At 41.2% G+C, this 14,670-nt stretch overlaps 1 protein-coding gene across 1 annotated transcript; it reads left to right on the top strand.

Annotated features, from left to right (window-relative positions):
- Window positions 1-3,996: 3,996 nt before the first annotated feature.
- Window positions 3,997-7,189, top strand: LOC141250625 (uncharacterized). The gene is given in 7 exon segments (XM_073670045.1): window positions 3,997-4,126; window positions 5,590-5,695; window positions 5,875-6,015; window positions 6,082-6,193; window positions 6,195-6,216; window positions 6,333-6,509; window positions 6,597-7,189. Coding segments are annotated over 7 exon segments (1,281 nt in total).
- Window positions 7,190-14,670: the final 7,481 nt, after the last annotated feature.

The raw sequence follows: 14,670 nt of genomic DNA, 5'->3' as shown, positions 1-14,670 counted from the left end.
ATAAGATCAGAGTGGATACTAAATTTACTTAAAGGGGACACATTACAAACCAAAACAGAGTACCATCCCATGTTCGATTTTGTGCACTTAGATGAGAAATTAATTTACTTAACCAACAAAAGTCACAGAGTTTATCTAGCACAACATGAGAAGGGGATGCATTGATGTGCATGTTCAAGTAAATTCATTCCAAATGTAATGTTCACAACAATAGTAGCAAGGCCAAGGTTCAACGTAAACTGAGATTGCACATTTGATAGGAAAATAAGAATATTTCCATTCACACACGAGGAACCAACTAAGAGGGGCTCAAAAAACAGAGAAAATGGGACAATGATCACTAAGTTAATAGAACCAGTGAATCAAAAGGTCACAAGGAAAGTGTTAATTGAGCAGATCATTCCAGCAATTAAAGAGAAATGACCACAAGATGGAAGACACAAAATCATATTCATTCAACAAGATAATGCAAAGGCACATGCGACACAAGGAGATAAAGAATGGAAAGAGATATATTGTCAAGACAATTTCACATTCATTCTTTTTTAACAACCAACTAAGAGCCCGAATTTAAACATTTTAGATCTAGGTTTCTTTAGAAGTATACAATCATTAATGCATAAAAATATGCCAAAAGATATCAATGGCATGCTAGCAACAGTAAATGAGGCTTTCTATGAGTTGGATCCTAGAACTCTTAGTGATATTTGATATTCATTTCAATATGTCATGAATGAGATCCTAAAATGTAAGGGGGGCAAATGACTATGACTTACCACATGTAAACAAGAAAAAGCTGAGAAAAGATAGCAATCTACCTATAGAAGTACAAGCATCAAATTGGACAGTAAGACAAGCATGAAATATTATTCACGGACATGCACAAGTTGATGAACAAGCAGAAACACAAGGAGCTACTCAAGCAGATACACAAGAATGGAAAGAAAATGAAGAAACCAACCAGAATGAATAACAAGAGAACGAAGATTAGAAAGTCACATAAGATTATTCAATATGTATAGATGTGTATTAGTCTATTGCTTATATTTTTGTCTTAACTATTTAATGCTATCAAGTTTATTAAAGTGGTACTAAATCAGGTTTATTGCGGAATTCATAATTCTATATCCACTGAAACAACTTTAATCTAAATGAACAAAAAACAAAAAGATAATCAGCATTAGTCCAACTTAATGTTCACAAAAAACATGATCAACAAACAATACAGAGCACACTTAAACTAAGACAACACACATGATCAACAAACGAAACCTAATACACAAAACCCAATAAATGATCAACAACCTAAACCATAGACACAAAACAAACATGAAAAACTAACTAACCTAACACACAAAACAAACAAGAACATCTTACTAACCTAAGACACAAAACAAACAAGAATAACTCACTAACCTTAGGCACAAAATAAAAATAACTAACTAACCTTAGACACAATACAAACTTGAAAAACTAACCTAGGACAAAAAAGCAGTTGTAAAAAATTATTCTGAGGTGTCCCTAATATCCTCATTGAAACAAGTCTAATCACTGCATTCTCAAACACATAGGCCGTCCAAAGTGACAATGATTGGATGCTTATGAAAGCGATGATCTAGTGAAATGTGCTACAAACTTGATTCTCAGCAAATGAGATCTCATCATAGAACAAAAATAAAAAAATTCTCAAATGTCCCCAAACCTTCATTTAAACAACCCATGATCAACGTATAACCTATCAACATATGCCGTCTAGAGTCATTAGATGACTGATTGCAATATGGAGGTACAATATTGAACATTGTGTCGAGAGTTGGTTATCAGGAAACAAGGCTTCATCACAAAATTTCCCTAAGGCTAACAATCAAGCATATTATCAAGCACATAAGGATAGACACCAAATCAAACAACCTTATGCAAAAATACGCACATATATATTTTATACTAGACATAGCCATCCAAAGTCATAATTTGACTGGTTGCTCATGTAAGTATAGAAACTGAATAAGCCATCAGCACATCCTACACATAAACATAAGTCATCCAAAGTCATGATTTGACTGGTTGCTTAATGAAAGTATAGGATATGTCCCCAAAAAACAACCACATGAAGAACAACCACATTTTGGCATAACAATTTGTACCAGACTATTAGGCACAAGAATTTGTACCACATCAATAGACACAAGATCCTCAATTCATGCATGCAAGAGGTATGCATTGCAACCAGTAACCAATAAATACAACATTCACAAGTCATGCATGCAAGTCATATGCATTGCTCCAAATGTACCACACCTATAAATAGAGCATGTCCCAATATAGAAATGGGCAATGCACATTCATCGCAATTAACCTGTAAACAGTATTCAGAAGCACGAAGAAGCAATGCAAGCACAAATATACACATTCAAACAGTTAAATAGCTAGAGTCAATACTGGTGGACACACAAATCCACAAACCATTAGTTTAAAGTACCATCAAATCCATCATAATGTGAGATTAAAGTCAACCAAAATACGCAAAAAAATATAGAGAGGCTTAGCTAGGCTTTAGATCTCATATGAAGCCGAAGAGTCACTATTGATGACGATCACTTCTAACGGGGATTCCAGAGTGATCCTTCTTCTCTTCAGGGGCCTGGGGACATCCATCGAACACGAAGCTTCCTCACCACCAGTGGTGACCTCCGATGGCGAGAACCAGTAGACTGGGTCGTCCACTAGTGCAGAGGCTGATCAACCTCAAGCACAGCTTCACGGGCCATCTCAGGTAGCACCAGAGTCTCATCATAGGAATTCCTCAAGTAGTTGTGCATGTCGAGGAAAAGCCCCGCCCCTAGTGACATTTTGGGTAGTCAGAGCACCCCGAGGAGAACGAGTTCTCTGGTGACAATGGCTCGAAATCAGCAAAGATGCGCTCCACAGATGAGCGGGGACTTTGTGGTGCGTAGACTACTGTGAGAGGTTCATTCAGATCTGGACTCCCCGACGTGTAACTGGGCTGCGGAGTCGCCGACGATTTGGGGGACTCAACGCAACTACCCATTATAATCCTGCTCAAAATAAAACAAAGTGATAGAGAAAGAATCAGTGAGATCGGGGACAACAAATTCACACAAATATAAAAGATTCAAAAAACAGAGAGAGATTCAGTGAAGCTCAACTCGCGAGGGACATCAGAGCACCAAATACACAACCATCAGGGATATTAGAGCACAATCGGAACACTAGACCACAAAAACGGGGGCGATTTGGGGGACTCAACGGTGCTACCCATTATAACCATGCTCAAAATAAAACAAAGGGATAGAGAGAGAATCAGTGAGATCGGGGACAACAAATTCGCACAAATATGAAAGAGTAAAAAAACAAAGAGAGAATTAGTGAAGTTCAACTCGCGAGGGACATCAGAGCACCAAACACACAACCATCGGGGACATCAAAGCCTAATCGGAACAGCAAACCACAAAAACTAGGGATGAGCATAAATCGGCCCGGATCGAAAAAATGGACCGGACCCGACCCGGACCCGACCGATGTGATTCGGTCCGGTCTTTGGTCCGAGATTTTACATATTTCGGGTTCGGTCCGGACCGGTATTTTAAAAAATTAAATAAAAAATATGTAATATTGATTATATAAAGTTATATATATACGTTATTAATATTTTTAATATCTCAAATGAGTTTTGTGAATGATATAATTCTATATATAAATAAAATATATTATAAATAATAAAATTTATTTATTTATTATAAATTTTCAATAGAATTATAGTTTTGGTCCGATTCGGTCCAAACATGGACCGGACCGGACCAAGACCGAGACCGGATCGAGACCGACATTCTTGATCGGTCCGGTCTTCGATCCAAGGATTATGCGAATTTGGTCTTCGGTCTGGTCCGGTCCGGTCCGAGTTTGGACCGATGCTCATCCCTAACAAAAACGGGGACATCAACCTACAATCACACATCAAACAACAAGATCGGGGACATGAACCCACAATCACACATCAAACCACAAAATCGGGGACACGACCCAGATTCGCACATCATATCGCAAAAACGAGGACATCAAACCACAAGATCGGATCCAACACAATACAACAAATCGAGAGAACACAGTATAGGAGACATAAACACAAATAGAGGAGACATATAAATAAAGAGAGGTGAGAGAGAGGCGAGAGAGATGAGAGAGAGATGAGAGACCGAATTTTAGGGTTTCAGAGGAGGGAAAGAGAGCAACGAGGATGAAGATTCGAGAAAATGAGCGAGTGAGAGGGGGTATCCGGGTTTGAGAGAGTTATATAGCTAGGGTTACATTTTATCGATTGGGTTTTATGGATTGGGTTGGTCCGATTAGGTTAGGCTTAGTGGGAATTTTGGATTAAGGTCGGTTGGGCCATTAATGAGGTTAAATCAGTGGACTGAGTTGAATCAAGCATAGTTTTGGGCCTGGATTAGTATGTGTGTATAATTGTGTGCACATTTGTGCAATTTTTTAGCACATTTTAAAGAAATTATTAATCATGATTAGTGTAAAATTAATTTAGTGTGTTCTTGGTGGAAGTTAAGTTTGTTAAGAAAGATACTTGAAAAATGGAGGGAAGATATGGTAGGTAATTAAAATGGTTGACATAGATGTGTAAGAAAAAGTGATTAGATATTTGGTAAGAGAAAAAATTATAATAAAAGTAGAAATAAATAATTTTAATAATGGAGATGATGGTAGTATGACAAAGTGGTGAGTGCTATAAATTGACATGTTGAGAAATAAAAGGGACGCCTGAAAAGAAAATATTGACAAACAAAATGAGATGGAGGGAGTATATTTTATCTAATAATAATACTTAACTTTTAATCATATTTAATTTTCCTTGTATATAGATTTTATTTTTAGTTGAGAATAAAATTAATGATATTTTATCCCAGACTCTTAATCACACAATAGTATATGTAATGTTTATAATTTCTATCAATGACTGTCAAGTTGAATGTCATATAACCATAGTCTAAAAATATCAATCTCTTAAAATTTGATAAAATATTATTTTCAAACTAATGAAAAAATAATATTTATTTAAATGAATAAAAGATTGACACAGACTATTATATTATTTTAGCATTATACAGATAGATTTTTAGATCAAACAACTTTATTTTTATATTCAAATATCCGTTATGAATAAGCATCACTTAAAAAGTCATCCACGTCCTTGTATAGATAATTTTATGTTCCATGCTCTATGATTCCTGCAATAAATAATTGCATTTATTTGCAAAATTAAGTTCTCTCGTTCCGCTCTCTCAAATTAGAATAACCTAAAAATGTACCTCAGCCACAGTCGTGGAGTATTTTAGTATTTGAATCGTTAATCTATATTCTAAATGCATGAGTCAGAAAAGCAACAAATCGCTATTATGCTTTCTGTAATCTATAATTGGACACATAAAGTGCAGCAACTATTGCTGACGCACCTGCTTATGAAAACCTGATTACGTCTTCAGTATAAGTAGAGTAGTCACCCAATTAACTCTTCAACGACATCAAATTCAAATCTGCAATTCATAAACTAACACAAAGATACTAAAGAGCTCGATCGATCTGCTACAATGTCAAATGAAGATGGTTCTCCGGTGATCCCTCTACTCACCCCTCATCAGATGGGGAAATTTAGCCTTTCTCACAGGTTTAATTTTCTCAACTCAATCCCAATTACTTATTCTCTATATGAATTATGTTTCCAATTGCACATGTAATTGCCATCTATTAGTAACCTGCTAGTCAATTTTCAACTTAATTAAGACGTGCAATTATCCAATGTTTCCAATTTGGCCACTAAGGTCTTCAAATGGCTTATCCTATCAGGGTTGTTTTGGCGCCATTGACGAGACAAAGGTCATACGGAAATGTTCCTCAACCGCATGCAATTCTGTATTACTCTCAAAGAGCTTCCAAAGGAGGTCTTCTCATCACTGAAGCTACTGGTGTCTCTGATACTGCCCAAGGGTATGCAGTTCATTTAGTTTACTTACTTATGAGCTCAATTTGTTGATTTACCTGTAAATTTTGTAGGTATCCAGACATACCAGGTATATGGACCAGAGAGCATGTTGAAGCTTGGAAGCCTGTTGTGGATGCTGTTCATGCTAAAGGCGCTGTCTTTTTCTGCCAGATTTGGCATGTTTGTTGGCAGAGTCTCACATCGCGGTAACTAAATTAATCTTTCCTTTTTCATTTTGATGTATAAATGTACGATCTTGAACTTCAAGTTTAATCCTGAAAAAGAACTGTGTGTATTCTGATTGAATATTTGTTGTTGCTAGATTTCCAGCCCAATGGACAAGACCCAATTTCCTGCACTGATAAGCCTTTGGTGCCTCAACTCCGGTCCAACGGATACGGTTCAGCCGATTACTCTCCACCACGTTGTCTAAGAACAGAGGAGATACCCTCAATTGTCAATGACTTTAAACTTGCTGCAAGAAATGCTATAGAAGCTGGTACATTTCCTTATATGCAAGATTATAACTTAGTCTAACAACAAAGAAGGTACTCAAAAGTTACCATTTTTGGTTTAAAATATGTAGGGTTTGATGGAGTGGAGATCCATGGAGCAAACGGGTATTTGATAGACCAATTCATGAAGGATGAGGTGAATGACCGGACGGACCAATACGGAGGGTCCATAGAGAACCGATGTAGGTTCGCTCTTGAGATAGTGGAGGCGGTGAGAGACGAGATAGGAGGCGACAGAGTCGGGATTCGCCTTTCCCCGTTCGCCAACTACGCGGAGGCAGGGGATTCCAACCCGAGGGCTCTGGGGCTCCACTTAGCCCAATCATTGGACAAATACGGTATCCTATATTGCCACGTGATCGAGCCGAGGATGATCACTATGGGTGAGCCGAGTCAATGCCCTCATAGCTTAGTCCCGATGAGGAAGGCGTTTCGTGGAACGTTCATTTCGGCGGGAGGGTATACAAAGGAGGATGGAAACGAGGCGGTCAAAGAGGGTCGAACGGATCTCGTTGCGTTCGGGAGATGGTTCCTTGCAAACCCGGATCTTCCTAAGAGGTTTGAGGTGAATGATCCGTTGAATAAGTATGATAGGAACACGTTTTATACGTCTGATCCGGTTGTGGGTTACACTGATTACCCGTTTCTTGAGGAGTCAAGCTAAACTATGACAGCTAGCTACTGTTTCAAGTATTAACATGCTAAAACTGTGTGTAGCTTTAGTCTGTGACTTCTAATGCTTGGGCAAGGTAACCAAAGACGAGCCTTGCTTTTAATGGCTTTCCTTAGCATTCCTCCTATTGTTGTAAGGTTCGCATTGCTTAAGTGGGTAGAATATATTATAAATGCAACATATATATGTACACATTTTCTGAAGCATGATTTTTTTTTGTTTCATAATAATGGGGTTAATCCTTTTATTTATAAAATATTAAGCAGAATTACAGTAAATTACTAATTAGCTTTTCATTAACAATAATAGTAGCAAGCTCGTCAGGTGGATTGTAAAAGGGCCCCGTATTCTCCATGCCGCGGGCTTTGGCTTTGGCAATCCAGTCGGCTGCCTTATTAGCAAGCCTTGGGGAGAAGGACAAGTTCATAGTCCAACCCGAGTTTCTCAGCAGTGATCTCACCGTGTTCAGCATGAACCGGTTCTTGCTAGGGAGAGTATCCTCGCTAGTGATTATATCTATCAGCTCCTTCGCGTCAAGTTCCACTTCCAGCTTGGTGATTCCCCGATCCTTCGCCTAGGAAAGTCCATGGAGAAGCCCTAGGATTTCTGCAGCAAAAGCATTATCGCCCTGAGTTTCCGCCATATAGCCACCGAGGAAATCACCCTCATCATCTCTAACAAGACCTCCTGCAAAGATTTGAGTTTCGCCTTCTCTAAAAGATCCATCACAATTCAGCTTGTACCATCCCGAGGACGGTCTTTTCCAATGCACTGCAGTTTCGCCCGATTTACCATTCAGCTGCCATAAGTTCCTGTATTCCCGAGCTTTGTCAGCAATGAATTCTCGTTTATCTGCCAGAGCATTCTGTCCTGTTAAAAAGAACGGGTCGTTTCTCCAATTCCAAATCCACCACAAACTCATAGCGAAGGTGCTAGGCCAAGTTCCTTCCCTTGAGAGGTTGGACTTAAGCCACTCTCGAGTGTTGAGCCTACAGAAAGTTTCAAGCCAGTAACTTAGTAGAAAGCCGCGCCACACATCCAAGGCTAGCGGGCAGTCTCGGAGGGTATGAAGGGTGGTTTCGGAATGGCCTTGGCAATGGCAACAAGAAGAGTCCGACCCAATGTGTCGTCGAACTCGGTTGTGATTGCACATAATAGCATCTTGCTCCACTAACCATATAAAGTTTTGTACGCGTTCCGGGGCCTGAATCGACCAAATGAGTTTCCAGAATTGCTTATCAGGACGGGGTGGGTTGCCTCGAATGATTTCGAGGGCAGAATTGATGGTGAATCTACCTGAGGTTGTCCCTTTCCATGTGAAGTTGTCATCACCACCCTCGGCTCTAACATCAAACTTGGCAATTGTGGTTAAGACATCAGGAAGGAGGTGGACTGAGAATTCCTCCCATTTCCACCCATCCTTACTCCAGTACTCCGCTACAGTCTTTGCAAGATCCACATCGTCCAGATACCTAACCGCAACCTCTTCAAGTGGGCAATCCATCGCCCATGGATGACTCCAAAACAGAGTTCTCTGCCTACTACCCAGCTCCGTACCCGTGCCCTGGAGAAGAGTATCCTTAGCTTTGACAATCCCGGACCAGAGATTAGTGTTGAAGAAACGAGGGCTTTGTTTTATAGACAAGACTTGGATATGAGGTATTTTAATGTGGAACGGGGACAAGAGAATTTATTAAGCACAAGCTTAATAAATCTAAGAAAGCTTACGTGTGTATTAGATTTGAAGTGGAGAAGTTTGATTGTATTACAAATGAGAAACCATAGGTACATATATATAGTAGTGAAATGTCGGTGGAATTTGCTAGCTAGAGCACCGACTTTCTCTTTTCCCTAAGCAAGATATTTTGTTAGATTAGTCTAGACTAATCTACATGTTTTGCTCTAACAATTTCTAGAGATATCTAATACATGGACTTTATAATTTAGGCCAAGTAGTGGGCTCATGTATTTGGGTAAAGGAGAGGATGACCCAACAATCAAAGGCGATGGTTTCATACATCCTCCCTCATCGCCGACTCTCTGGTGCATATTCCGAGCATGGACCTGAATTTCACAAGCTTTGGCACTGCTAAAGCTTTCGCGAATATATCTGCTACTTGTTCACTTGTAGCTACCGGGACGAGTTCCACTTCACTGCTTAAGACTTTTTCTCGTATGAAGTGGTGATGCACTTCAATATGCTTTGTCCTTGCATGGAACACCGGGTTCGTCGCCAGCCTTATAGCACTCTGATTATCACAATTTATGCCGACTGTGTATTTTGCGTCCTGGCCCAAGTCTTGAACTAGCCGTAATAGCCAGGTGCACTCCTGTGCTGCCATTGTTGCTGCTCTATACTCTGCTTCCGTGGATGACAACGCAACAGTAGGCTGTTTCTTGCTGCACCAAGAGACAACTCCTGATCCCATGCTGAATGTGTATCCGCTAGTTGATCTCCTGGTAGAAGAATCTCCTGCCCAATCAACATCAGTAAATCCAACAATCTCAGGTTGAACTCCAGCTTCATAGAGTATTCCATACTCCACCGTGTGTCGCACATATCTTACTATCCTTCGAACTGCTTCAAGATGAGGCTTCCTCGGTTTCTGTGTAAACTGACTAACAACTCCCACTGCATATGCTATATCGGGCCGAGTTATAGTCAAGTATATCAGACTGCCCACCAATTGTCGGTAAAGTCGAGCATCTTCTAGCTCATCTCCTTCTTCTTCACGTAGCATATGTCTTACCTCCATTGGTGAATCTATAGGCTTGCAGTTATGCATTCCATACTTCTTTAGAAGATCTTGTGCATATCTTCTCTGACACACGAACAAGCCTCTTGTGCTTCGTTCGACTTCCAACCCGAGAAAGTTCTTCAGCTCTCCCAAGTCTTTCATCTCAAACCATGATGAAAGATGCTTTCTGACTTCTTGAATCTCTTCTAAAGCATCTCCAGTGATTATCATATCATCTACATATAGTAGGATGATTGAGACCTTACCTCGAACTTGTTTGACGAACAAGCTTGAGTCACTTGGAGATAGTTGATAGCCACAGAATAAGAGGAATTCTCCGATTTTGCCAAACCATGCCCTCGGTGCCTGCTTAAGCACATATAAGGCTTTCTTCAACTTGCACACGTACTCTGGATGCTTCCGATCTATGAAGACATCAGGTTGCTCCATGAATATCTCTTTGTCAATATCTCCATGGAGGAATGCGTTCTTCACATCCATCTGCCACAACTTCCAGGACTTGTTTGCTGCTAGAGATATGAGTACTCTCACCGTTGTCATCTTCGCTACTGGAGAGAAGGTCTCTTCATAGTCTATGCCATACTGCTGAGAGAAACCTCGAGCTACCAAGCGGGCGTTGTATCTATCGATTGATCCGTCACTTCTCCTCTTGATCTTGTACACCCACTTGCAGGATATTGGCTTCACACCTTGAGGTAATGGAACAAGCTCCCATGTCTCGTTCTTCATCAGTGCGTCTATTTCTTCCTTCATTGCTTTCTCCCACTCTGCAACTCCTTTAGCTTCATTGTACGAAGCTGGTTCTTCACCCTGAGTTGGAGAAAGGAAACATTGTTGAAGAAACATGACATCAACATATCCTGCATCTGCATACCTTGGGTTTGGCTTCCTCATCCTCGTAGACCTTAGAGTGCCAGATTCATCATCTACCACTCTTCCAAGTTGCGGTGTCCTTGAAGACTCTTCATCATCTCTACTCGAGCAGCTTCGTCCGCTGGAGATAATCTCCTTTCCAGGTGACCTCCTTACACCTGACTTCCAAGGGCTTAACCTTAACTGGGACCTTGAACTCTGGATGTCTTCTGGTCCCGAGTCACTGATCACAGATGGTTCTTTCTGTGGCTCCACCTCTTCTTCTTCTGGAACATTTCCTGAGTAAGGTAAGGCCACATTATTATGACCCCACCAAGACGAACCTTCATCAAAGACTACATGACGTGAGACGTAGGCTTTGTTGGTTGTTGGATCAATGCACCTCCATCCTTTTCTTTGTTGATCGTATCCAACAAATATGCATCTGATGGCCTTCTTTTCCATCTTAGATCTCCTCTGCTCTGGAACGAACACGTAGCACACACACCCGAACACTCTGAAGTGTGTCACAGTGGGCTTCTTTTTGTACAAAACTTGGTAAGGTGATTGAAATCCAAGTTTTGCTTGGGGCATCCTGTTGATGACATGTGCTGCAGTTGCCATACACTCCGCCCAAAAGCGAGGTTGCACGTTCTTGGCATGCATCATGCTTCTGCAGGTTTCCCCAAGGTGTCTATTCTTCCTCTCAGCATCTCCATTTTGCTGAGGTGTGTATGGACACGTGAACTGATGGCGTATACCGTGCTTCCTCAGATACTCCTCGAATTCTTCTGAGGTATACTCTCCGCCATTATCAGTTCTTAGACACCTTATCTTCTCACCAAGTTCATTCTCCACCAGATTCTTAAACTCGGTGAACTTCTTGAATACCTCACTCTTCAGCTCTAAGAAATATACCCACACATATCTTGAGAAATCATCAATAAAAGTGAGCATATATTGCTTACCAGAGCAGGAGGGCGTCTTCACTTTGCCAAACACGTCTGAGTGTATTAGCTCCAATGGCCTTGATGCTCGTCCCTTTGACTCCGTGAAAGGCAGCTTGTGTGCTTTCCCAAACTGACAACCCGCACATACCACTCCTTCACGCACATCTAGAGAAGGAAGCCCCTTGACCATGGCCTTCTTCATCATTGCTTCCAGCCGCTTGTAGTGAACATGCGCTAACCGAGTGCGCCACAAGTCAGCCGTCTCATGCTGACTAGCCTTGTCCATATATGCATCCCCAGCTGATAACACGTACAGCTTCCGCACCTTCTTTCCTTCCATGAGAACTTCACCATGTATGATTGCATTCGCCAGCACCTTGACATCTTCTGGACCGAACAAAACATAGCTCCCTGCAGTTGTAATCTGAGGAACCGACACGAGATTCTTCTTCATACCTGGAACATGATATACATCCTTCAGAACCTTAGAACCTCCCTTCCATGGTAACACCGTCAAGTCTCCCACGTGCTGAACTGGATGCATAGTGTTGTCTGCCGTGATGACTGCTTCTCTTCCTTCGTACTTCCGCAGCTTTGTGAACTTGCTAATATCACCGGTCATGTGATGTGAACACCCCGAATCAACTATCCAATCCTTCTCATAGTTGATTCGCTCCTTCTTCACACTATCAGCTACACAAGCTTCAGTGGAAGGAATGTCAACTATCGTAGTAGTCAGAGCAAGTTCTTCCTCCTCTTCCTCTATTGCTGCGTAGGAAGCGACGCCGTCCCATTCCTCTTCACTCTCCTCCTCACGAGTCCTCCTTGGTTTTGCCTCCGCCGAATTTCCTTCGGCGATCTTCACTCTGCAGTCCCGAGCAAAGTGACCTTGCTTCCCACACCTGAAGCATTTTCTTGAGTTGTTCCAGGGACCTACCTTCTGCTTAGGACCCACACTATCTTGATTCTTCGGCTTATCACTGTTGCTCAGTCCTCCCTTGAACGCATCCGACTTTTTCTTATAGTATGACCTCTGGCTCTTCCCTTTGTTTGAATAAAGAGCCTCCTCGTGGTCTTTGACAGAAAGACCGGCCATTTGCTTCGCCAGAGTCTCTTGATTTACCAAGAGATTCTCTAACTCCAACAAGGATGGTTGTTTGGACCATCCTTGTATAGTCGTAATGAAGCTATTATACTCAGGCCTTAGCCCTCGTATAATAATACGCCTCATACGCGCCTCGCTAATAGCCGACTCCTTATCTAATTGAGATATCTCATGACATATATTTTTCACCTTCATAAAGTATTGAGATATGGACATTTGACCTTGTGCTATTGTCCCTATCTCATTTTCTAGCACTTGTAAGCGTGCATCATTAGCCCGTGAAAATAGAGATGCAAATGTGTCCCATGCTTCTTTCGGAGTCTTAGCATCTCTAATATGCTCAATTAGATGTGTCTCTATAGTGACTTTAATGACATATAAGGCTTTAGCGGCACGTACCTTCCACTTTCGTAAAGCCTCTGCGTTCGGTGGAGTGCTCTCTGGAGGACTTGTGCTTGCACCAGCTACCGTTTCCCATAGATCTTGCCCTTGGAGATATGACTCCATGCATGATCTCCAATACATATAGTTGTTGTTGTTTAGCTTCTCAATCCCACTCATCGTATTTGCGATGTCCGCCATAGCTCCGAGAAATTAATCCGGCAGCACAACGACGTAACTTGAGAACTCTAAACACCGATGAAAAACACCGTGTTACTCCCCGAGCAACGACTACGATCCCGGACGGTAAGATTTTGTCGAACCTTGATCAACCGCAAAGCCCGAACTACGAACCTGGCTCTGATACCAAATGTTGAAGAAACGAGGGCTTTGTTTTATAGACAAGACTTGGATATGGGGTATTTTAATGTGGAACGGGGACAAGAGAATTTATTAAGCACAAGCTTAATAAATCTAGGAAAGCTTACGTGTGTATTAGATTTGAAGTGGAGAAGTTTGATTGTATTACAAATGAGAAACCATAGGTACATATATATAGTAGTGAAATGTCGGTGGAATTTGCTAGCTAGAGCACCGACTTTCTCTTTTCCCTAAGCAAGATATTTTGTTAGATTAGTCTAGACTAATCTACATGTTTTGCTCTAACAATTTCTAGAGATATCTAGTACATGGACTTTATAATTTAGGCCAAGTAGTGGGCTCATGTATTTGGGTAAAGGAGAGGATGGCCCAACAATCAAAGGCGATGGTTTCATACAATTAGATGTACCTCGGGTGTCTGAAAACATGTCCCTATCACATCTTCCACTACAATATTTACCTCGGACAACTCTAGACCAAAGGGAATCTGGTTCTGAAATCAGCCGCCATCCCATCTTAGTCATAAAGGCTGAGTTCATCTGTCTCATACTTCTGAAGCCTAGACCACCCTCCGATTTCGGCTTTGCCACTGTTTCCAATTCACACTATGAATTCTTTTCTTTTCAGAAGTCGAACCCCAAACAAATCCGTGTGTCTTCTTTTCAATGTCATCACAAATGGACATGGGTAGTTGACATGTCTACATTGTATAATACGGGATTGATTCAATGGCCGATCTAGCCAAGGTGCATCTACCGGCCATAGAAAGAAGATGTGCTTTCCATCCCGCCAGTTTAGCAGGAATGCGATCAACAATGTGTTTATAGGCGTGTTTGGTAAGTCTTTTATTGTTAATCGGGATTCCCAAGTATTTACCAATGTCATCGGGTCACTGGAATCCCACACACCCCGGCGACCAGAAGAGCCAACTCATCCGGCGTCGAGTCAGAGAAGCATGCCATGGGTTTAGTGAAGTTAATTCTCGAGCCAGAAACAACACAAAAGTGATCCAGATAGTTTTGGATAACAAGCATTTGTTCAACA

This window comes from Phyllobates terribilis, unplaced genomic scaffold (assembly GCF_046119375.1).
Source record: "Phyllobates terribilis strain yellow unplaced genomic scaffold, ASM4611937v1 Scaffold_5987__1_contigs__length_47721, whole genome shotgun sequence".
NCBI classification, from domain to species: Eukaryota; Metazoa; Chordata; class Amphibia; order Anura; family Dendrobatidae; genus Phyllobates; species Phyllobates terribilis.
The sequence above is the reverse complement of the archived record's forward strand: the minus strand, read 5'-3'. Positions and strand labels throughout refer to the sequence as shown.